Here is a 25642-nt window from a genome sequence, read left to right as displayed (position 1 = left end):
AAGGCATACGACATAGTTCCTAGACAAGAGCTATGGAGATGTATGAGAGAGAAATGGGTTCCTGAGAAGTACGTAAGGCTCGTGCGGGATATGTATGAGGGATTGTACACCAAAGTAAAAACTGCTGTCGGATTATCCGAAAGTTTTCTAGTGACGGTTGGTTTGCATCAAGGCTCTTTACTAAGTCCTTACCTGTTTAATCTTGTTATGGATGTACTGACAGAGAAAGTAAGGAAGAGGGATCCTTAGTCAATGTTCTTTACTGATGATGTCGTGTTAGTAGATAAAAACAAATAAATGTTGAAGGAGTATTTAAAGTGTTGAAGAAGGGCTATTGAAGAGGGAGAACTTAAGGTTAGCAGGTTGTGAAAACGGAGTATATGTGGTTGGGAGGAAGACGAATGGTTGGGGACGTAGAATTGCTTAGAGAAAAGCTAGAAAGAGTAGGATTTAAATACCCTGGCTCCTACATAACGGAAAATGGGACACTAGATCGAGAAAATGTCCACAGGATACAGGCTGGTTGGTTTAACTGAGAGGGAATGATTGAGGTACTTTGTGATCGAAAAATCGGGGAAGATCTGAAAGAAAAGATATACAAGAGTTTATTTTGACCTGAGTTGACCTAAGTTGACCCGAGGTGTACAGCGGTGAAGTGTGGCCTGTAAATAAGATCCAGGAAAAGAAGATGGAGGTAGCTAAAATGAAAATGTTACGGTGGATGTTGGGTAAGACTAGACGGAAAGACCCAAAGTGACTACAGTCTCAAAAAAGATTCAAGAAGAAAGACTGCAATGGTTTGGTCATGTCAGATGTAGAGATAAAAAATATGTTGGACAAAGGATAAAGCTGTTAGAAGTTGATGGAAAAAGAGGTAGAGGAAAACCGAGAAGATAAAAGGACTGTGTGGCAAAAAACTTAAGAGAGAAAGGTTTAAGTGAAGAATACTCGATGGATAGAAATGAGTGGCAACAGTGAGTAAGGAACAGTGACCCCTGAAACAGGAAAGGCTGAGGAAGAAAAAGAAGAAGAAGATTGAAACTGTAGAAAATTTCACATATCTTCAGGTAAAGGGAAACGTTTCAGAGACTTTGATGAACTAGTCATGTAGTGAGAATTGAGGCCGAAAGATTGCAGAAAAGAACCATAGATAGTAAAATGGGCAAGGGCAACAGGAAGACCACGAAGAAGGTGAGAGGATAAAATGGCATTAAGTAGTAAATAAATAATTAATATTGTGCATGTTGGCGGCTACGTTTAAAACACTCTGTATGAAATACCAATGAGTAAGACATAATATGGAGTTAACGATCAAGCGCTTGTAGTTTATTAATTACAATTTCACGTTACTAGCCTTATTAATAATAGAGATATCGTTAGTTAATGAGGACTATGATTTTCAAAATTTTGAAAGATAAAAATCTAAATATCTTGAGAATACTTCATTTTTGTAAAGGACATTGTGCGCAAATTGTATCTAAAATTTCATACAGAATTCGAAAAAAATATATATTAGGTTTAATTTAAAATACCAAAATTGAAGTTCTACATTTAGGACATTATATTGTAACTTCCGTCATCCCAAACCTACAGCTTCGTAATTTATGATTTTTAACATAACTATATCCCCCATTACTTTTAATCAAAATTTGTCGCGCCCACCCTGTATACTTTCGTATGTGAATAAATACGCTATAAATACACTAAACAGTAGTAACAAATAAACTTCGTTAATTTTTTAATCAACCTATCTGATTTGTTTGAACTTATAAGCAAATCACCCAGTCCAAAGAAGGAATCTTGTCTGGTGGGAAGTTAGTTTTCCAATTATTGTATATCTAATAATAGTTTATGTTTCATTTTCTATTCTGGTATCTATTTGATAATCACAAATTTATTTATTAAATGATATTTAAAATAATTCACACACAAAAAGGGGTTTTATTTCTACTATCGTAATAGAAAGTTACAAAAGCATGGTCTGCTTTGATAGCCTTAACAGGTTAAGCGCCAAGAATTTTTCATCAAAATGTTCCCCTGGACCAAAGCAATATTAAACAAAATTTTAACATTTAATCCGCATTCAAATCGAATCCCCACCATTTGAACCATTTTTTGTTAATAGTTTTAAAAAAAAATAGAGCGGTCACCGGTGCGGTGTCCGCTTAGGCCTGGCGCGAACTACTTATGGACACCGGTGTCCGCCATGGCCCACCGGAGACGTTCAAAACGAGCGGCACAACAATTTGCACAACTTCTAGGTTTACTGGGCTTCATGGGAATAGTGAGAATGAATTCCATTCGGGATTATTCGTTAACAAAGTGGATGTTCATAAAGCGCAACTACTTATAGACCAAATCATAAGCAACTATTAAAAAATATTTACACCAGGGAAACATTTTGCATCGATGAAACCATGGTATCGTTTCAGGGACGTTTACTCTCCAAGCAGTATAATTCACAAAAGTGTCATAAATATGGCATTGGTAATACGTGGAACCAAAGTGTATATGCAGGCAATGAGAAGAAAGGTAAACTAGCAGCATCAACTAGTGCAGTGCTAAAATTCTCGCGAGATGTTTTAGGGTCTGGTAGAATTTGTGTAACTGATAACTGGTATACAAGCCTTCAAATAAGCGCACATAGCTTTGGATAACAGCACTCATTGTCTGAGAACTTTTCAAAATAATCTCAAGGTTAATTCAGCCGAACTAATAAATAAAAAACTTAAAAAAGGTGAAGTAATTGCCACAGAAAATGAAAGGGGAATGTATATCCTCAAGTTGCATGAAAAAAAGTGGCATATTTTGGTTTTATCCACCATAAATGGTCCAACTTCAATGTCGGGGAAATAATATTCAAAAACCCAAAGCGGTAACTGATTACAATTCAGGTAAAAGCACCATTGATTTTTCCTATACAAAAAAATACAAAATTGATGCCGTTGATACAAAAAAATAGCTATAGAAATTTTATTAGGTACTTCAATTGTTAATGCCCATTTTATCTACAAGGCGGCCGAACAGACCAACATATCCATAAATGATTTTCGATATGCAGTTATTGAAGAATTGTTAAAATTTGATGGCGGTCAGTTTTATGAACGTACACGTCGTGCCAAACTAAACCTCAATGCTCACGTATTTACAAAATTAGACTGTAGGGCACGGGCAAATAGACGGTACTGCAAGGGATGTTACAAGAGAAAACAGGATGGACTGATAAATAAAAATAAAGTGAAGAAAGTAATACCGTACTGTTCCCAGTGTGAAAATAGTCCTAGGTTTTGTCTGGAATGTTTTAATTTATTTCACAAAACTCATTTTTTTGAAATAAATGTATATACATACCTATAATAGATATGTATTTCTATAGCTTATTTGTTTAATACATTTTTTTATCAATTGTAGGTATTCTTATTTCTATACTTAATGAAAGACCTCAAGCTAGTTTTTACACCAGATTTTTCAAATAGGAATTGCTACACAGAACCTGGTTCAACATTATATATTGCAGGACCATAGTGGATACATTCCTATGGTTAAACTGCATAAAATCGTGTCCTACCCGCAAGGTAAGGATGATGAACAATTTAAAGTCAAGAGGACATCGGTGCCCGCAATTTTAAATCGGACACCCGTGTCCGCCGTGGCGCTTAACCTGTTAAATGAAAACTATGTCGAACTTGTTGGTTTCAGTCCTTTGCACTTGCCGTAAACATATGTGCAAAATAAACATTTCAAAAATTCGTTTTGCGTCTAAGTGAATACGGCTAATGCAAAGTACAGAAGACAATAAATGAGAAATTGCACTTTCTAAATGTAATGTTTTTCCTTTCGCTCTTAAATATCCAAAGAAGTACTAAATAAACCTTATCCTTACCTACAACATTTTTTATGTCAATAGGCTCATTATGGGATATTTCTTCGATTAAATATTTGTTCAATTGCGTTCCGCAATCAGCTATAGTTTGGAACATGGCCCTCATTTTACCAGAAGTGAACGTTGGCGTAAATTTCGTTCGTAGGTTTCTCCACTTCTTTCCTCCAATTGCAAAAAGATGTGCACCTAAAAGAGTTAATAAAATATTTATAATATATGTGTGTCTACTTTGAAACAGTTTCAGCTTGTATTGGCGAGGAGTAATGTACTGAATAGGAGTTATTCAGTATTCCACACAAGAAAAAAAACCAAAAAAAGGCAAAATCCTCCCAATGGCTGATAGAGAATATTAGAAATAAGTAATTTTTTATTATTTATAAAATTGTATCACATATTGTGTTAAACACCATTAGATAATCATTTCCACATAGTGAATCACAAGAATTTTATGCACTGGAAATGTTGGAAGTAAAAATAACACATTAACTAATAAACTTGAATGTTACTTACTAATTGGTTCATCTTTTTCGTTTACATAAAGTCCCCTATCGACGAAATGATTGAAATCTTTAGTTAAAATAAGTTTTACAATATCTAAATCCAGCGGCATGTAGACTGGAGAAACCATATTGAATAATCCAAGATGTTTCCATCCTAAAACAGAAATTGAGATACAAAACTTTAATATTAAAACGTAGTTCACGCACACACATGTACACACCCATATTCCAGTTCTCACACCTAAGCTATTGAACATTTTCAAAAATGTTAGTGGCTTAAAAATTACAACTAAGAATGTGAAAACGGTATCGAAGTTGTACACAAAGACAAATGATCCTTTCACAATACAGGAGTCATCGAATATTGTTTATTCTATACCGTGTGCCAACTGTAAAAACGTGTATATCGGAGAATCATCTCGTAATTTTCACAATAGATAATATCACATCGCAGCGACATAAAAACCAAAAAGATAAACGCATGTACGCTCACAGAACATGCAATAACTTTAAAACATGAATTTAATTTCGAGGATTCCTGTATTCTGGCTAAAGAAAAAAACCATTCAAAACGTGTTTTCTTGGAAATGTGTTTCATAAAATCTGTCTTGTATAAATAAAAAGTCAGACGTAGATAAATTGAGCAACATTTATTGTTACTTACTGACAAAACATCAAAAATAAAATAAAGATTTACTTTTACATATACACACCGTAATACACCAGCATACAAAACATGTTGCATACTATCAAGACAGGTTTAAGATACTACTTCCATTAATATAATAGCAGGAACTCCTAATTACTTTTTAATCACACTATTTTTGTTTTTTTTTTCTGTTCTCTATGGATCAGTCAAAACACACCATGAAAAGATGTCACAAACAAAATTTTAACTTTCCAACTAAATTTTAAAATGTATATTGTCCATTATTTTAAATGTTATATTTTATATGTGTGTTTTTAATGTTGAGTGTCGTAGCTTTAGAAAAATAAACTGTGTTGTTTGTTTATATCGACAGTCAATAATATCCAGTATTTCTTGTATATATATATATATATATATATATATATATATATATATATATAATGAAGATACTGGGTAGTGCCGATACTGTGTAGTGCCCTTTTGGTAGTCGTCTTATTTGTTTTTTCTCTTACTATATTTGTTATATCTTCCCCTTTCATTTTACACACACACACGCTCCAATCGGACCAATAATAACGGAGATATGATGTAATGACCTAATTTAACCCTATCGAGTTTCATCTGTTTCAATAACTAAAAAATTCATGCGTGGAAAGCGTTTTTCATCAAATGATTAGGTTGGTTAGGTTGTGGAACCGTATTTTTCATTTTGTCACTTTAGGAATGGAATTCATAAATTGGAATCTCGTTGGAACGAGTGTATTGATGTTCAAGGAGACTATACTAAATAATAAAGTGTATTTCAAAACGTAAAATAGTGTTTTTCAGTATTTCATTCCTAAAAATCTATTCATAAGAGTTCTAAAGAGTTTCAACATTGAGACGGCTGAAAATCATGAATAAACCATGATGCATCATACAGAAAAATCCCCACTAACCCATTAATTCCTGGATTATATGGGTTGTCCAAGATACATAAAGTTGACATTCCTATTCATCTCGTTGTCAGTTTCATTAACACTCATGTGTCTATTCTATCTAAATTTATTCTTAACATTTCAAAAATATTAATCAAGTGCAATACACAATTCTCAGTATTAAATTCTATCAATTGGTTGATAAACTTTAATTCATAACTCTAAATCCCGATATAACAATGCTTTCATTTGATGATATCAACTTAATTACTTCTGTGCCCAAATATGAGACAACTCCTCCGCTACAAGAAGGCAATCGCGCGTTCAGAGCAATGTTCGTCATTTTTTTACATTTTTTTTATACTTAAATTAAAAGCTAGGATCCACAAGTCGGAGAATAGATTTTGAATTTTAATACTATGTTTCATCTTTGGCTCGATAATCCTATGTGGATCCTGACCTGCTATAAGATTAATCGCCATTCTGTTCAGTTTCTGGCAACCATCTTCTGAAATCTAGTATCCCTAAGTTGGTCTCAACTCCATCTAACCACCTAATTAGAGGTCAGCTTCTGCTTCTTCTTTCTTTCCGTTTGATTTTTCAAATAATAAAATTCTCTCTAAAATTTAAATCAGCTGTGTTTTTCTCTGCGATAAATATACCGTTAACTGTTGTAAAAATATATATATTTTTTTATTCTCTACAAAAATCCCTTTGACAGTTACTATTAAATTATTATTTTTCACTAGAAAAGAAAAAAAATACTTTTTTTAGATTTATTTATGTATTAATTATGGAATGTTCGTGTACGACTTTTGGTTTTTTGTGTTCTATGAACCACTTTTAAAAATATAGTAGAGATGGTTTGCTATTAAATTTTAAAGCTCAAAACAGGTTTAATTTTGCTCTAAAAACTGAACTATTTATTTTATAATTTTGTAAAATACAGCAACGTTTTATACTTTTTAAAATAATATATTTTAATTCCTTTTCGGGCATAAAACTAAATTTTTATTGAGTTATATACATATTTCCAGCTGATGTCAACATTATGTTAAAGCAACCAATAATTTATTCAACGAATATCAACTCCTAAAAGTATAAAATACCTTTGTCTCGTGCTTTTTGATATAACTCGGCTACTTCATCACCAATTGATTGTTCTCTTCTATGAGGTGGACGTAAATTTCCCCAAAAAACGGTTGGTTCGAAATAAGGAACTCCTTTGTTCTTCCAGTATTGCAATGCCCATTTAGAATAAATCCAAAGAAGAGTAACAAGACCAATAAGGACGCCTATTACATCGTACACTATTACGCCGGTTATAATAGACATTTTGAGGGTTTTTCACCTGAAACAATGTAATTTAGTTATATAAAAAACGTATCTAAAAAACGTAACAAAAATGTATTGGTCTTTACTGCCGATTGTAATGGATATAATAAGTTATGTTTTAAAATTTCTATTATTTCTATTATAATATTAAAAAACTTTGCTAGTAACATAGTGGTGTTTTTGTTACTATGTGCAAAAAAAGTTTTTTTAATGTTTGAAATGTATGGTAGCTTTGAACTTAACACGCAAAGGTTTACCCAAGGTTAATCGAAAAACCCAATGTAACTACATTTAAAAGGAGGTAATTCGTTGAATTGTCGGCAATAACTAAATTTTTGATTTTTAGAAAGTTTAAAAGTAAGGTTCTGTTTTAGCCAGAACGCATGCGCTGACAATTTCAAGTAGTTCTTATGAATCTTTATGTCGTTAAGGTTCATTGGTAAAAAACGAATGAAATTAAATCCCAGTATAGGGAAATGTGGCTTGTAGATCAGCCCTGACAATTAATAATCTTTATTCTAAGGTAAAAGATAAGACTCCCATAGATAGGCTTAGTAACATTGTCTACAACATTCCATGTCTCTCTTGCAACAATTTCTACATCGGTCAAACATCTCAATTATTGAAATCACGTATTACACTACACAAAAGTGATTCTCGACTTCACCCTGACCGTTGTGCATTAGCCAAACATGTCCATTCATATATATATATATATATATATATATATATATATATATATATATATATATATATATATATATATATAAGTATATAGTCATTCTTGGCGTATTCTAGCGATTATGGTGCAGCCTTCCATAGTTGTTCTTCATTTCTGCCCACGATTGTCTAATATTTGCTTTTTTGTGCCATGTTATACCGGCTTTTTTCCTTATGTTATATTTCCATCTTAACGCGTCTTCTTGGTCTCTTGAATACCACAGTGTAATTCTAGGGGACCATCTGTTGTCATATCTTCTCGCTAAAGGTCTCGCCCACTGCCATTGTAAACATTTAATTCTGTGTATAATTTATTCTTTTTCGATCTTTCTTCGTTATACCTAGTAGACAAATATGTATACCTGTTCCAGGTATACATACTTGTCTACTGTCTCAAATGCAGTATTTTTTATTATTACAACTTCGACATCCATAGCTCTTTGTACATAGTTTTTGTTTTTGTCAAGTTCATTTTTGTGTCAACTTCATTGCTAGTTGCATTTAGGTCTCTTATAAGTTCTTGTAGTTCTGCATGATTATTAGCAATCATAACGATGTCGTCTGCACATTTTAAATGGCTGAAGTAATCTTCATTAATGGATAGGCCGGTGTTCTGCCAGTTTATTTTGCAGAATATATTAACTAGAGTTGCAGTGAATAACTTTTGTGATATTGCATCTCCTTATCGAACGCCTCTGATAATGGGGAATTTTCATAAAGCATTTTCATAAATGTTTACCTTAGCTTTTGCTTGTATATATATATATATATATATATATATATATATATATATATATATATATATATATATATATATATATATACTCGTATATATGTATAGACCAGCATATAAGTCTCTATGTACAGTTTGTCAATGGTTTGGTTGGACAAAACTTCTACTACTGCCTTGGGATACACAGGGTGGTCCTTAAGTAATTGCACAAAAAGAAACGGTAGATTCTTCACTTTAAAATATTACGATTTAAGCCAAATTGCTTTAATAAAATGTTGATATTATGAAAGATACGGGGTGTTAAAGTGCAAATTTAAAATTTTATTTTTCGCTATAACTTTCATATCTGTAAACATTTATGTATAAAAATTTACAACTGGGTACTTTTAAATATGAGAAATTATAATTTAAAGTACACTTTGATGTAACTGATAAGGGGCGCCACATATGCCCCATATGTGGTATAAAATTGCGCTTAACTTTTTTGCTCTTTAAGTTACCTGTATTTGCAACAGGTAACAGATAATCGCACTTTACAAATCAGCTCCATAATTCTGGTTTAAGGCAATTATTCCAGGCAACGAAGAAAAAATAGACAAAAACCTTAATACTTCTGAATTTTGGTATAAAATACCTTTAACTAAAGTTAATAGTTCACGAAGTATTAATTAAAATAAATATGTCAGCAAGATAATTAATAATAGGATTTGACAAAATAACAGAATAATAGGATTTTACATCAAACATTTTACGTTTTATGTTGAATTAAACTCATAATCAAAACATTTTGTTTACAAACCAAATTAAGAAATAGTTAAACTAAATAACATAACTTTTTGTCAAAGTAAGTGTTCGATATGTCCACCATTTTCTTTAATTAATTTGTCAATATATTCCATAAAAGATCGTCTCATATTAAATAGCATCATTGGTTCTAAAGAAACTTCTGCAGTATTTATTTCTTTCCATAGTTGGTTGCGAATGTTCATGGGATTCTTTCAGTCACGTTGTTTGAATGCGCACCAAACACCAAAATCAAGCGGAATAAATTCTGAGATACGTGGTGGCTATAATGTATAATGGATGAATATATTCTTTTGGATACATATCCAAATCTTATTGTATATTATGGAACTACATCTTATTTATTAAACTGTTTATTCGGGCTGTTGGGCCGTTGTCTTCTGTTGAGATTTGTTCTCGACGTTTCGCCAACACTAGGGGTTGGCATCTTCTGGAGATGTTGATGCTTCGCTTGTAAGCAGAAACTGACGACGCGTTGTACTACGGAGGCAATATTTATAATTCCCACTCGCCTCCCCTCCACTGGTTTCGGCTTGAGGGGGCGTGTCGTTGTTTATAGTAGCTTTTCTATCTCCGTGTTTGGCGGGAAGGGCGTTTGTGGATTTTAATACTGGTATCCATGTTTTGTTGATTTTTAGTCCTTCTTCTATCCTATTGAAATTGTTTGGGTGCTTGTATATTTCCACCGCTTCCCGATATAACCGTGGGTAGTACTGTGAAGTTTTGTCCAGCATCTGTGTTTCTTCAAATAGTATTCGATGTTCACCGCTTCCCAAAGCGTGTTCGGCAACGGCAGATTTGTCGATATGTCCTAAACGACAATGGCTTTTATGTTCATTTATCCTGGTGTTGGTGTGTCTTTTTGTGGTTCCCACATATACCATTCCACATGTGCATGGTATTCGGTATACTCCGGCCGTTGCTAATGGGTCGCGTTTGTCTTTTACCGATCTTAAACAATCCTTGATCTTCTTTGTAGGTCTGAAGATGGTCTTTATGTTGGCTTTCTTGAGTATTCGCCCAATTCTGTCCGTTACCCCCGATATATAGGGCAAGAACGCTTTCCCTTTACATTCTGTTTCTTCGTCCCTTCTTCTAGATACGTTGTTCATCGCCTTGTGTATTTCTCTTCTGGTGTACCCATTAGAGGTGAGCGCTTTTTCAATATAAAGAAGTTCACTTTGGAGATGTTGTGGTTCACAAATTCTCTTCGCCCTCTCTGCCAAAGTTTTGATGATACCTTGTTTTTGGCTAGGATGATGATTTGAGTTCCTGTTTAGGTATCTGTCTGTGTGTGTAGGTTTTCGATACACTTTATGTCCTAAGTGACCTTCCTTTCGGTTTACTAATACATCCAGGAACGCTAGTTGTTGAGCTTTTTCTGTTTCCATCGTAAATTGAATATTTGGATGTAGTGTATTTATATAAGCCAGGAAATCGTTTAGTTTTTCTGCTCCGTGACCCCAAATCACAAAGGTGTCATCAACGTATCTGAACCATACCCTAGGCTTGTATGCTGAGTCCATTATCTTCTTCTCTAAATGCTCCATGAAAAGGTTGGCTACGACCGGGCTTAGTGGGCTTCCCATTGCTACTCCATCCATCTGTTCATAAATTTGGTCTTCCCATGAAAAGTATGTGGTAGTTAGGCAAATACGGTATAATTCCACCATATCCTTGGAAACTAGTCCCTCAATTAAATTCAGAACGTCTTCTAGGGGGACTCTTGTAAATAGGGAAACCACATCAAAACTAACAAGAATGTCAGATTCCTGCAAAGTTGTTCCTTTGATCTTCTCAATAAAATGGGCGGAGTCTTTTACAAAGGCATCGTTTTTTCCTATATGTGGTTGTAAAATATCGGCCAGATGTTTTGCAAGGCTGTAAGACGGAGATCCTATGGAGCTCACAATAGGGCGGAGAGGTACATCGTCTTTGTGTATTTTCGGCAAGCCATACAAGCGTGGTGGGACTGCTTCGCTGTTGCATATTCTTGGCTTTATCTCCTCTGGTATGGACGAAGATTTAATAAGTCTGTTGATTTTCCATAGGGTGACTGCTGTGGGATCTTTTTTAAGTTTCTTATAAACCGCAGGATCTAGAAGATTTTGTATTTTCGTTTTGTAGTCGGCTGTCTTCATTACGATCGTGGCGTTTCCCTTGTCTGCTGGTAAAATTACAACATCTTTGTCTGCGTTTAACGATTTTATGGCACGTATTTCTTGGTGGCTCAAATTATTTTTCGGTGTCTTAGCTTTATGCAAAATTCTTGCTGATTCTGTCCTTATTTCTTCAGCTGCTTCGATTGGTAAGTTGCGGATCGCAGACTCTATATTAGCGATGATGTCTTCTTTGGGTATAACTTTAGGCACAATCGCAAAATTTCCCCCTTTGGCTAACAATGATGTTTCAGCTGAAGTTAAAACTTTATCTGAAAGATTGACCACTGTTCTTTCTGTGTTTTGTTTTGATTCTACCTCCTTATGTTTGGTTAAGCGTTCGTATTTGTTTTTCTGGCGTTCAGTGTTCCTTTCTAGTTCATTTTCCATTTTTCTGTAACAAATGGATTCAATTTTATTCCAATCTTCATATTTCAACCTGCTGCTCAAAACGTAAAACAAATCTAGAAGCTCCTTGTCAACCTTCGCCAAATTTCGTCTGGTGTCATGTATTCGTTCTCGTAATAGTGCTTTTTCCATGCGTGTATATATTCTATTGGCTTGACTTGTTCTGATGGATCGATTCGTTCGTAAGAAGTTCGGTAGTACCCCGTTGTCTCGACATCGTGATAGAAAAGCTAACGACGCAAGAAGTTGAGCTTTCTTCTTCCGTAGACAATCTAGTCTTCTGTAGTATGTAGTTACCTCCTCCCCGTAGAGGCGACTGATAAATTGGATAAACATAAGGATAAACATAAGGAGGTAGAATCAAAACAAAACACAGAAAGAACAGTGGTCAATCTTTCAGATAAAGTTTTAACTTCAGCTGAAACATCATTGTTAGCCAAAGGGGGAAATTTTGCGATTGTGCCTAAAGTTATACCCAAAGAAGACATCATCGCTAATATAGAGTCTGCGATCCGCAACTTACCAATCGAAGCAGCTGAAGAAATAAGGACAGAATCAGCAAGAATTTTGCATAAAGCTAAGACACCGAAAAATAATTTGAGCCACCAAGAAATACGTGCCATAAAATCGTTAAACGCAGACAAAGATGTTGTAATTTTACCAGCAGACAAGGGAAACGCCACGATCGTAATGAAGACAGCCGACTACAAAACGAAAATACAAAATCTTCTAGATCCTGCGGTTTATAAGAAACTTAAAAAAGATCCCACAGCAGTCACCCTATGGAAAATCAACAGACTTATTAAATCTTCGTCCATACCAGAGGAGATAAAGCCAAGAATATGCAACAGCGAAGCAGTCCCACCACGCTTGTATGGCTTGCCGAAAATACACAAAGACGATGTACCTCTCCGCCCTATTGTGAGCTCCATAGGATCTCCGTCTTACAGCCTTGCAAAACATCTGGCCGATATTTTACAACCACATATAGGAAAAAACGATGCCTTTGTAAAAGACTCCGCCCATTTTATTGAGAAGATCAAAGGAACAACTTTGCAGGAATCTGACATTCTTGTTAGTTTTGATGTGGTTTCCCTATTTACAAGAGTCCCCCTAGAAGACGTTCTGAATTTAATTGAGGGACTAGTTTCCAAGGATATGGTGGAATTATACCGTATTTGCCTAACTACCACATACTTTTCATGGGAAGACCAAATTTATGAACAGATGGATGGAGTAGCAATGGGAAGCCCACTAAGCCCGGTCGTAGCCAACCTTTTCATGGAGCATTTAGAGAAGAAGATAATGGACTCAGCATACAAGCCTAGGGTATGGTTCAGATACGTTGATGACACCTTTGTGATTTGGGGTCACGGAGCAGAAAAACTAAACGATTTCCTGGCTTATATAAATACACTACATCCAAATATTCAATTTACGATGGAAACAGAAAAAGCTCAACAACTAGCGTTCCTGGATGTATTAGTAAACCGAAAGGAAGGTCACTTAGGACATAAAGTGTATCGAAAACCTACACACACAGACAGATACCTAAACAGGAACTCAAATCATCATCCTAGCCAAAAACAAGGTATCATCAAAACTTTGGCAGAGAGGGCGAAGAGAATTTGTGAACCACAACATCTCCAAAGTGAACTTCTTTATATTGAAAAAGCGCTCACCTCTAATGGGTACACCAGAAGAGAAATACACAAGGCGATGAACAACGTATCTAGAAGAAGGGACGAAGAAACAGAATGTAAAGGGAAAGCGTTCTTGCCCTATATATCGGGGGTAACGGACAGAATTGGGCGAATACTCAAGAAAGCCAACATAAAGACCATCTTCAGACCTACAAAGAAGATCAAGGATTGTTTAAGATCGGTAAAAGACAAACGCGACCCATTAGCAACGGCCGGAGTATACCGAATACCATGCACATGTGGAATGGTATATGTGGGAACCACAAAAAGACACACCAACACCAGGATAAATGAACATAAAAGCCATTGTCGTTTAGGACATATCGACAAATCTGCCGTTGCCGAACACGCTTTGGGAAGCGGTGAACATCGAATACTATTTGAAGAAACACAGATGCTGGACAAAACTTCACAGTACTACCCACGGTTATATCGGGAAGCGGTGGAAATATACAAGCACCCAAACAATTTCAATAGGATAGAAGAAGGACTAAAAATCAACAAAACATGGATACCAGTATTAAAATCCACAAACGCCCTTCCCGCCAAACACGGAGATAGAAAAGCTACTATAAACAACGACACGCCCCCTCAAGCCGAAACCAGTGGAGGGGAGGCGAGTGGGAATTATAAATATTGCCTCCGTAGTACAACGCGTCGTCAGTTTCTGCTTACAAGCGAAGCATCAACATCTCCAGAAGATGCCAACCCCTAGTGTTGGCGAAACGTCGAGAACAAATCTCAACAGAACACAACGGCCCAACAGCCCGAATAAACAGTTTAATAAGTTAGACGATGGCCGTGAAAGCCTAACGCAATTTACATCTTATTTGTCGGAGAGGTTAAATAATGTATTAAACTGTGATGTATCTCGTTCATTGATTACTTATATACACCCGGAATAACCCATTGATGACATTACTTATTTATATGATTACATTACACGTTACAGCTTACGAGTAACTATAATTACATTTCGAACAAATGGACTATTATGATTTACTAACGAACTAATATTATGCTGAACTAAATTGCCTGTGTGTTTACTATATTTATAACAATATCGGTTATTAGGCCAAAGATGATGTTTTTGTAAAAATGCTGAGTCTTTAAGGTTAGATTTGTAGCAAAAGTATTATGAAACAAGACACATATGTGTTATTCAATACCTGTGCTCTAGTTTCTATTTGTCTTATTAAAAATAGGTAAATAATTTACGTAATGAATAATAAGTATTCTTCTCGGATTTTTTATGAATTAAATAATTATATCAATATTTTACCACATTGCCAAGGAATATGACTACCACGACCAATCCAACGTTCAGAAAAATTGTATTTCAGTATGTTCTAACTGCCTTCTCTCTAGAATGTGGTGGTGTACCATCTTACATAAACTACATATTTTGGGTTTTCAGCATTTTACAATAGAGAAAAAGTAATACAACGCCATTATAGAAACTTAAAAAACGATAGAAAAGGGAAATTGTAAACATAATGACGGCCAACATCTGGATACGGACACTGCACCTAAAGAAGAAGATGAAGGATATTTTTTCCAATAAGACATTTAGCAGTCATAACAAAACATTTAATGATGTTACATTATCATCTTTAAGTTGTTTTAATAAGAATAAACTATGAATTATGCTTATCTCCAGGTATTCAGTGCTTTACCGCACAAATATCAAACTAAGAATTAATATGCAGCTGACTTATAAAATGTGATTATCTCGAAAACGGTTGAATTTTCAGGTTACTAATAAGTATTTTTTCTTTGTAAAAATAATGTATCTTTAATATTATAAAATTATAATTTATCCTACTCAAAAGCATCCAACTGTAAATTTTTGTCCAAAAATATTTACAAACGTAAAAGTTATAACGAAAAATAAAATTTTAAATTTCCACTTTAACACCATGTATCTTTCTTAATATCAAAATTTTACTAAAGCAAGTTGGCTTAAATCGTAATATTTTAAAGTGCATAATCTAAGGTTTCTGTTTGTACAATTACTTAAGGACCACCCTGTATAGAATCGAAAACCTTCTCGAAACCTATGAAGGTTAATGCTAACGGTATTTCATATTCTTTAGCTCTACTCATTACTTCTCGAAGCGTATTATTTCATTTCTGTGTGTAATTCTGGTATTTTCGACTATTAGAGCAACGATTTGCTTCTTTGCAATGATTAATACTTTTCTTATTTTCTTATAGTTTCTTCTGTTTTCGATTGCAGTTTTTACCAGACTTTCATTGTATTTTCTTAGGTCTTCTTTAATACTTTTCCTTGTCTTATTACCTTACAAAGTTCTGTGTATAGTATCATTTGTATGTTGCTACTTATTTTCATTTCCCTTCTTTGTTTTAGCTTTATTTTGGTTTTATCAGACAGTTGACTATATTCATTTTGTTGTTGCGAGACTTCGATTTCTTTAGCATTATCAAAGATGATTTCCATTAATTAAGAGCTGTCGATTTGGTCTTGAAATCTTTCAATAATTGTCTTTTGGTAGTGATCTGAGTTTTCTTTTAGATTGTTATTATTTATATCGGTTACTGTAGATTTTGTAACTAACTTTACTCTGATTGGTCTATGGCCGCTGCCTGTCTGAAATTGATTTATCACAGTGACATCCTTTATAGTTAGAATGAAGTCAATTTCGTTCTTAGTGGTTCTATTTGGTGTTACTCAATTTCATTTTCTGTTCGATTTTTTCTTAAAGAATATATTTGCAATAGGCATGTTTTGTAGTATGCACCAACTGAACCCGTCTTTCTCCCTTTTCATTTCTCTCAACGACTCCAAAATTTCCCATGACTTGTTCCTTGCCTTTTCCACTTTGGCATTAAAGTCATAATTAAATGGAATACTTAAAGTGACTTTTATTGTTGTTTAATGCCTCAGCTATGTTACTGTAGAGTTTCTCTATATCTTCGTCAGTGTGAGTAATTGTTGGGAGTAATATTAGCTCAGTTAAAAATTTCATTAAAAATATATAAATTTGATAACATACTTAACACTTTATAGATAAATAATGATCTTATCTATTGATTTAATAAAAATTTTCTTATCTTTGGCCAAAACTTCTTCAGTAAACAGAGAGCATACTTAAGCATTTAAGGTAAACATACTTCAGATTTTATAAATATATAGAACAAAGTTTAAATTTGTATTAAATTGAACAAAAATTTATAAATACGATAAAATACCTCGTAGATAACAACCTAATGATTTATCGAATAAGTTAATTAAAATTTTATCTTTGGACAAAAATTCTTAAATAATTACACGCACGAAGAAGAAAATAAGAAGCAAGTAGAATTGCGCCAATTAAATCAATAAGTTAACTTCAGTAATTGCAAAGGCGAACATATTACAAGTGCTTGTAAAATAAGATAAACGACTATAAAAAAAATCTACAAAGATTCTAGAAACGAAATAACAAGGATTTGAACAGAAACTTAGTTATTTTAAATAGAACAGCCTGTACATTATAGCATTTTAGATTCTACGTAAAATTTTAGATAATAAGTATTTTATATGAGGTACCATAGGTCACAACTTCATATTTTTCAAGTTATTTATCTTTTTCAAAAAATTTTACGGATAGAGACAGACATTTAAAAGTTTAAGGTCGCGGCATATTATCGTGCACGTATAGTTTCCGGCACGTAGCGTTTCCACTCCAACAATTGGGCTGCGCGTTCACATTTTCATACATAGAACGTTTCAGTTTGGTTCGGTGAAGGTATGATCTCGCTTTTCTCGACATCAATTTACAAAGATATCTTGAAAACTGTTGTACACAAAGAATAGGTAACGTTCTTTCAGGAATTTACATCGAAATCGAATTTCTAAAAACAGTGTGTTCACATATGATACGCCATTTCTTAATACTTCAAACCATAGTAAATCAATAATTTTAAATAAAACACTCTGTATTTTATAATTTTAATGAACAAAGGAATCAGTTGTATTTCAAATAGTATTAGGAGGTTCTTCATACCTGAAGTTATATTTATAGTAAGATGAAGAAATTTCTGAGTAACTAAAAACTCAATCTGGAAATCCGATATCGGATGGTAAAATGTTATATCCACTCTATTCTCCTTTATGGTACCGAAGCCCGAAGCTTGGACTGTTAGTGTTGATTTAATGAGAAAGAAAGATTTTGAGGTGTGGATTTTTAGAAGAATTTTGATGGATCGATCATATCTTACAACAGAAATGGTTTTGCACAGAATGGGAAGAGACAGAGATTTTTTGACCACCATTAAAAGCAGAAAAACAGCATATTTGGGGCATATACTTTGATGAGAAGAAGAAGAGTTGTTGAAGCTGATTATGAAGGATAAATAGAAGGTAAAAGGGGTCCTGGTAAACGACAAATATCCTGGCTGAAGAACATTCGCGACTGGACCGGGTTGAACACACAGACGCTTTTAAAAAAAGCAGCAGATAGAGACCAATTTGCAATAGTTATAGCCAATCTTCATTAGTGGAGTAGGCACTAGAAGCAGAAGAAGAATACCTAAAATTATTACTTTTGGAAATAATTGTGGTTTAATGTTAAAGACAAGATATGCATTGTTTTATTGTAGCAGGCCGTATATGAATATGTCATAAGTGTCACTATTTGTAGTTATTGGCACTTTTACAGAGTGATAGTGCAGCATTTCTATTTCCCCTGGTATATGTTAAAACACCGAAAAATATTCTCAATCTTTTTGCGTCGCTATAATAATATAAACATTTTTAGTCTGATATTGATTCCGCCTATTAGAGATTTTGCGCATCAAATAAACAGTAATATTTCCGTTTATGCTTTGTTTATACTGGGTTGGGCAAATGATGTCACTCTACAATGGACCACGATAGGAGTAAGGTCATTATTTAGTCCGGATTTTTCTTTTTTAAATTCGTAATGGTTTTTCGTTATTTGTTTTTTGTTATCGGTAATTCAGTAATATAAAGTGAAGTATTAAGTGTTATGTGTGGTGTCTATTACTATATGGCTGTGAGACCTGGACATTAAAACAGTATGACGTCAACAAATTAAATTCATTTGAAATGTGGATGTACCGCCGAATGCTAAGAATAAACTGGACTAGCAGAACTACGAATGAAGAAGTACTGAGAGCAATGAACACACGCCCTCATCTGGTCAATACTATCAAAATTAGAAAGACGTCATATCTAGGACACATGACGCGCCATAGGGAATTTGAGCAGCTCCAAGTAATATTAGAAGCCAAGATTGAAGGTAAAAGGGGCATAGGACGAAAGAAAAAATCTTGGCTACGAAACATCAGAGATTGGACCCATACAAAAGGAAATAAATTAATTCATCAAGTCCAGAACAGAGAGAAATTTGCCATATTGATCGCCAACCTCAACAGAGAAGGCACTTAGGAAAGTGAAGTATAGTAGCAGTTTAAGGAGAGTGAGAGGAGATATTAAATTCAGAAGAGAGAGCTTTCGTCGTGTAGTCTTCAAAGCTGGCAATTTTTTTAATTTAAGAGGTGAATTTGTACTCAAGATGCTGTTTGGTAGTTTTTGTTGAGTTAATCACCCGTTGGTTGTGCTGTGCCCTATGTGAGGGAATTGTAAGACGGCGTTTCCCACCATGTGAGAGGTGTTAAGAAGGAATTGAGTGACCGAGTTTTGAAGATTGCAGTTTGTTGTCATCCAGAATTATTTGAAGCCCGAATCAGTGTTCTACCTCCCCATAACTTGTCCATTTTGTGTTCCATGGTCACCCCAGACCATTTGTAGTTTGTGTGGGACACAGTTGTGTGTTTTTTGCAGTGTTTTTGATTCAATTGCAATCTTAAAAACTTTCTTAAAGGAAATACACTAGCCAGTGATACCAGGTACTTTTTATTAAAATTAGTCAAAGTAAAAATAAACAATTTTTTATTAAAGAAAAGATTTGCTTTCATGACAAACTAAAAAATTATAAATAAATAAAATTATAAGTTTTATGGATTAGCTAACTGCAATATTAGTCTTTTTTTTAATACAATTAATTTTAATATTTAATTAATATTTCAAAAAGGTTTAATATATCATTTCGACATATGACAGTCAGTATTATCCTTTTCTGGCATTTGGTACATAACCATATTGTTGAATTCTGTTTTCTTTAAAGATTAACCTCAATGTAAGCTCCGTTGAAAAATTAAGATAATTTTCATTTCTAATAATTATTTAAATAGTTACAACTAGTTGTAAAATTGTTACAACTGTCGCCCAACCTTTAAGATTTGCTGACAAATTTTGTTATAATATTATTTGTAATAACTGTTGATATGTTTCTATCTAAACCAGGAGTTGTAGAATTATTTCCTTTAAAAATATTTTCACCCTTTAATATTTTTTAGGAAAAAAACCTTTCTTTCTATCCAGCAAGAGGATTTTTTAAACGGCGTCCAATTCCAATAGTTTAGGAACCTCCTTCTGTTTGTTGTCCAGAACATCTGTGATAGTATTTTTTTTATTTCTTTCTTTGTACATAGTTACCCCTTCCAGTCCCTCCTTTTCACTTACTTACGACCCAGCTCTTCAACCAAAACAAGAGTAGCCGCTCTCAAACGTTTCGGTTTGTTTGCTTACCCTATCTCCAGCCCAGTAATTGCTCACTCCCCACTTTCAATCCCCTATAGGTAATACCCAATGTGGTAGGCAAATTAAATGGTTACAATAGAAATGGCTCGTTTAAAATTAAACAATGAAGAATACGTAAATTTACTTTTAATACATGGATAATGTGATAGAGTTATTACTAGAACATGTGCTTTATTTGCTAAAATATATACAGATCGACCAGGAACTACCAAAAATTTAACACATTTTGGTTGTTTTCGATAAAAAGTTAACAAAGCGAAACCTATTGTTGATAATAATGATCATACAATTAATGTTCTTGGTTACTATGCTGCTTATCCTGAAGCGACATTACGTTGTACAGACAATTTAAAAAATACGAAAATTTCATCCTTATTCTTACACCACAATTAAAGGTGTAAAGGAGGCTATAATAAAAGAAAGGAGTTTTTAACGATAAAATTTCAAGAAGATACTATATTGTGTGAAGAATGAAAATTTACAAAAAATAGATTGTTTTATAGGCACAAGTCGCATTATTGGTGCGAAGTACATAATCAACATTTAACAAGGGTACGTAGTTTTCAGGAAGGATGATGTATTTTGTGCGATCAGAGACAACCAAGTTGTAGCTCTCCAATTTTATGATGGTAACTTAAATTACTTTTTTTTAAGAGACGTCTCAATATATTTATAGTAAATTTACGTAATCACTATTATTTAATAATTCTAAACGAGCCCTTTCTATCACTGTTTAAAAGTGTCAATAATCACAAATAATAGTTATGACATCTTCATATAGTGCCTGCTAAAATAAAACAAATATCTTACCTTTAACATTAATCCACAATTACCTCCACGAGTATTGACTTTATGTATAGAGAAATGCTATTTGAAAGAAAATTTATTTATTTTTTTATTAAAATTATAAGATACAGGGTATTTTATTTAAAATGATTGACTTACTGTAGTTTTAAGTTTAAAGAAATGGCGTACCATTTGTGAACACCCTGTATTTAGAAATTTAATTTCGATTTAAATTCTTGAAAACACGTTCCCTACTCTTTGTATGCAAAGGTTTTAAAGATATTATGATTGTAAGTGCATGAGATATTAACTTCGAAAAGTTTATTTCTTTCTGTCAAAATTTTTGAAAAAAGATGAATAACTTAAAAAATATGAAATTTTACCTTATGGTATTTGATATAAATTGTATCTATAATCTTTTACTACGCAGAATTTAATAATGCAATAATATACAGTGTGTTATATTTAAAATAACAAAGTTGCTGTTCATTTCCGGCATAACCGGTTATGTCTGTCAAAATATTTTCCTTAAATTTGTCATAACTTGTAGTCACTATAAACCAATTTTTATAAATATCGGGTAAGTAATTTCCGATATAAATATGTATTTCCTGTATTACTTTATTCCAAAAATTTTAAAATATTTTATAGTAACGATAATAAAAAAATATTCGATATTTTTGTCCACTGGTGAATATAATGTACTATATTGAATATACAATTTTAACCTTTTTCTCCTTAGATATAAACAGACGTGTCTATATTACTGTACTACATCCGCATAAATATAAATACGCACCACCAAGGGGATACACTATTTTTAAATACATTAAAGTTTATATTTTATACCGGATACACTTATACATAAATAGCTCATGGCTATCAATAAAGCAGATATTTTAAGAATCCTTAAATAATAGTATATTGTTTTATTAAGAGTAAAATGATACTTTCTGTGACGAGGCTGTATGTTTGACTCCGCGTTGAATAATTTTGGTAGTTTACTTCAAGTACCAGCAAGGAGCGTTACTACTCTGATTATATAAAAAATATACATTAGAAGCAAATAGTTTGTGTAGAAGAATTTCATGGCTTTTCCAGTGATTTGAAAGGAAATTGCAAAAACAATAACAAACAGATAAGGTTGCTTATATTAAAAATGAGATTCAACTTCCATATTCATTGGAAATGTTTGGCGACTCATTAATCACATACATGCGGTGATAAAACGAATTCACTATATTTATTATATATTATTATAATATTCCAGTGGATAGGTCTCAAATATTCGGAATGAAATATATAGCCATTTATGATTATCATAACATTTCATGTAAACACATAATGACTGTTGTTTTTATTTACGCCTACATAATATGGACTTTGTAACATCACTGGTATAGAAAAAATTAAATTATTGCGTAGTATGGGTACGCTTGAAGAGTGATCACTGAAAGACCAAGCAGTCCTCATCTTGAATATTAAAAGTGGGAAAACAATCTACGATAGCCAAAAAGAAAATGTATCGCACAACTTAAGTGTTGTGAAAATATCTAATAATTGAGTAAAATATAGTGAAATGATTTGATCCACATGAAAAGGGAAGATCTTAACAAGAATCTACGGGATAAGGAGATAAGGTCAGTGGCGTATCTAGTTTCAAAACGTAAGTGTTGGTTTTTTGCGAACAGAGAAAACTATTTGAACTATGGAAACATTTTGGAGACCCACAGATTCTTAAATATAGAAATATATCATTCTGAAAAAACTACGGAATAAGCAAGAATTGGGATCAGGCATAAATTTATTTTAAAATAAGGGAAGTGATAGGTTTAAGACCAAAAAAACTGGCGATCATCCGCCAACCCGTTAAAAAGTTAGATAATATGTTTAAGAACAGTTGTTATTTAAGAAGATAATATTTATGTGATTCATCAATAAACCAAAAATTGATGATTGCCTTGACTGGCATCTAAACAGTTCGGGGTCAAGCCAAGCACACAACACTCGAACAGGAAGAAAAAGATGATAAGAGAGCAAAGTTTGTTAAAATACGAAATATACAAACCGGATTTGGGTGACGCGGTGTTAATACTTGTCCAATATTAAGAGTAAAACCTCTATTTAATGACCGTCTTGATAGATATAACTTTTTTAAGTTTTTTTGATTAAGCATGTATTTAATTACATTTTATTTATATTTAATTTATATTTTATTAATATTTATTTTATTAAGTATTCTAAGATTTTAGTTCTTATATGGACGTTATGAAACTACCATTACTAATTTCCAACTAATAAAAATATAAAAATTCTAATATCAGACGTGAAACAGGCAAATAAAAACTCAAAAAGAAGTAAAGCTACATCATGATGAAATTCCAGTAAAAATACTAAAAATCCTGAATGACGAAAATATAGATTGTTTAACTAAATTACGAGTATTTAATAAAATATATTCCTGGTTAATGATACCGATTAATTAGTCTCATGAGCCACACTTTAAAAATACTACTTAAATTCAACAGCGGATATATAGAAGATGTAAAGAAAAAATATTAGACAACACACTGTTTAGATTTAGAGGTGGAATGAGAAAAAAAGATGCATTGTGCGCAATGAAGGTACTATTACAAAAATGCATTGAATATAATAGAAACGTATTCCTATTTTACATGGATTCTTAAAAAGCGTTTGACAGAGTTCAATATTGTAAACTCACACATGCATTGAAACACATATAGATACCTAGATCCTGTCACCTCGGGGGAACAAATAAGGGTCTAACCACCTTCTGCTATCCCCGGGTGCCCCGAGAGCTCCTCTACTTAAGTCCATTTTCGGGTTATGGAAAATATTTATCTTCGGTGTCTTGCCTTGAAAAAGGCAAGATATTTCTTACATGACAATTTCTTCGTCGAAATAAAAACACCAAGTTAAGTTGAAACAATTCTCAGCCACAGAGTATGGAAAATAAATGCAGGAAGCAGAGCCCCGAGAGCACTAAGCTCTCGGAGAGCCCGTGAGGAACAGATCTGGTCGACCTGAAAATCGCCAATATTTATATGCGCTGTTCGAGCGATAAATAGGGATTTCCAGGTCAAGAGCCAATTCGAGGCGGGGCGATGCGCATCGAAATGCGCACTAGTCCACAGACTATGGCATTCGATGACAATCCCAAGGATATTAATTTAATCAGAAATCTATACTACAATTAAACAGTGGTCGTGCGGGTGGAAGATAGTGAGACAAATTAAGTAGAAATTCAGAGAGGAGTCAGACAGGGATGTGTGTTGTCGCCACAATTATTTAATATGTACTTCCAACTAATATTTCAAGGGACACTATGGGAAAGAACTAAAATACAAGTCAATGTATAAAAATAAGAAATTGTGTATGGTTATCAGATTAATATTTTAAAAAATATTATTTAGTTATATCATAATTTAATTTACTATCAAATGATATTTATGTATATCTAATTATAGTTTACTATTTTGTTTGAGTTTGACAGGTATGTCAAAAGTAAACAACGTTTGCTTTGTTAATACGTCAACAGGTGGCGTTAGGAGTAAACATAATATTTCACTGATTTATTTGAATATAATATAATTTGTTTAAAATATGAATAATAAATAAATAATAAAATGATTTTATTCATTTTTAAAATATTATTTAAATTTTAAAAATATAGGTAACATAGTATAAAACTTCGCTTAGGTTACTGTAGTCCCTACTGCAAGATACTCTAAAGTGGTTTCTGCTAAAAATACGTGCAATACATCAATAAGTAGATTACTGACGTTTAAAACGTTTTGACATTTGAAAATATGGTGATAAGAAAAAGTTGATTGTTAGAATGGGCTATGGAAGAAAAACACCATATTGTATTCTTATTATATTATTGTATTATTATTGAATTCCTAACCAATTAAAAACTAAAATGCAAAAATATTACTTATGAAATTGTAATTGTGTTTTATTTCAATGTGTAAACAATGCCAAATAAAACATATTGCACCCAAAAAGGGTATTATTGTAAAATCCATGATCAGTTCAGAGTTAAACGCAAGATTTCAAGTCGATCTGATGGATTTTCAATTACAAAGGGGTGGCGATTATAAGTTTATAACTGTTTATTAAGATTATTATTTAACCTACTTCTAAAACTTATAGTTGTCAGCAAAACAGAGTTACAACCAATGAACATCAGAGAATCCACAATATCACCTATTTGGAGGACAATGTTAACGATAACTGGGATCTGAGTAAAGAAATAAGAATGCACATTGAAAAAACCAGGGCCGCCTTCTATAAATTAAAAAAAATTCTCATTAATAGCAATATAACAGTAAACCGTGAAATCAGATTAATACGCTGCTACATATTTCCACATTACTGTTTGGCATGGAAA

At 33.1% G+C, this 25642-nt stretch overlaps 1 protein-coding gene across 1 annotated transcript in view; it reads right to left on the bottom strand.

The window, feature by feature from the left end:
* The window catches only part of LOC140435586 (uncharacterized), a 163871-nt gene that overhangs the window by 97884 nt on the left and 40345 nt on the right, over window positions 1-25642 (bottom strand). The window contains exons 2-4 of the mRNA XM_072524336.1: window positions 7059-7300; window positions 4394-4537; window positions 3884-4069 (exon numbers count right to left, since the gene is read on the bottom strand). Of these exons, the coding sequence (XP_072380437.1) occupies window positions 3884-4069; window positions 4394-4537; window positions 7059-7284 (556 nt within the window). The 5' untranslated portion in view covers window positions 7285-7300. The remainder of the gene's footprint in view (window positions 1-3883; window positions 4070-4393; window positions 4538-7058; window positions 7301-25642) is intronic.

The sequence above is a fragment of the Diabrotica undecimpunctata genome, chromosome 1, assembly GCF_040954645.1.
Source record: "Diabrotica undecimpunctata isolate CICGRU chromosome 1, icDiaUnde3, whole genome shotgun sequence".
NCBI classification, from domain to species: domain Eukaryota; kingdom Metazoa; phylum Arthropoda; class Insecta; order Coleoptera; family Chrysomelidae; genus Diabrotica; species Diabrotica undecimpunctata.
Note: the sequence above shows the minus strand (reverse complement) of the source record. Positions and strands in the feature narration are given on the sequence as shown.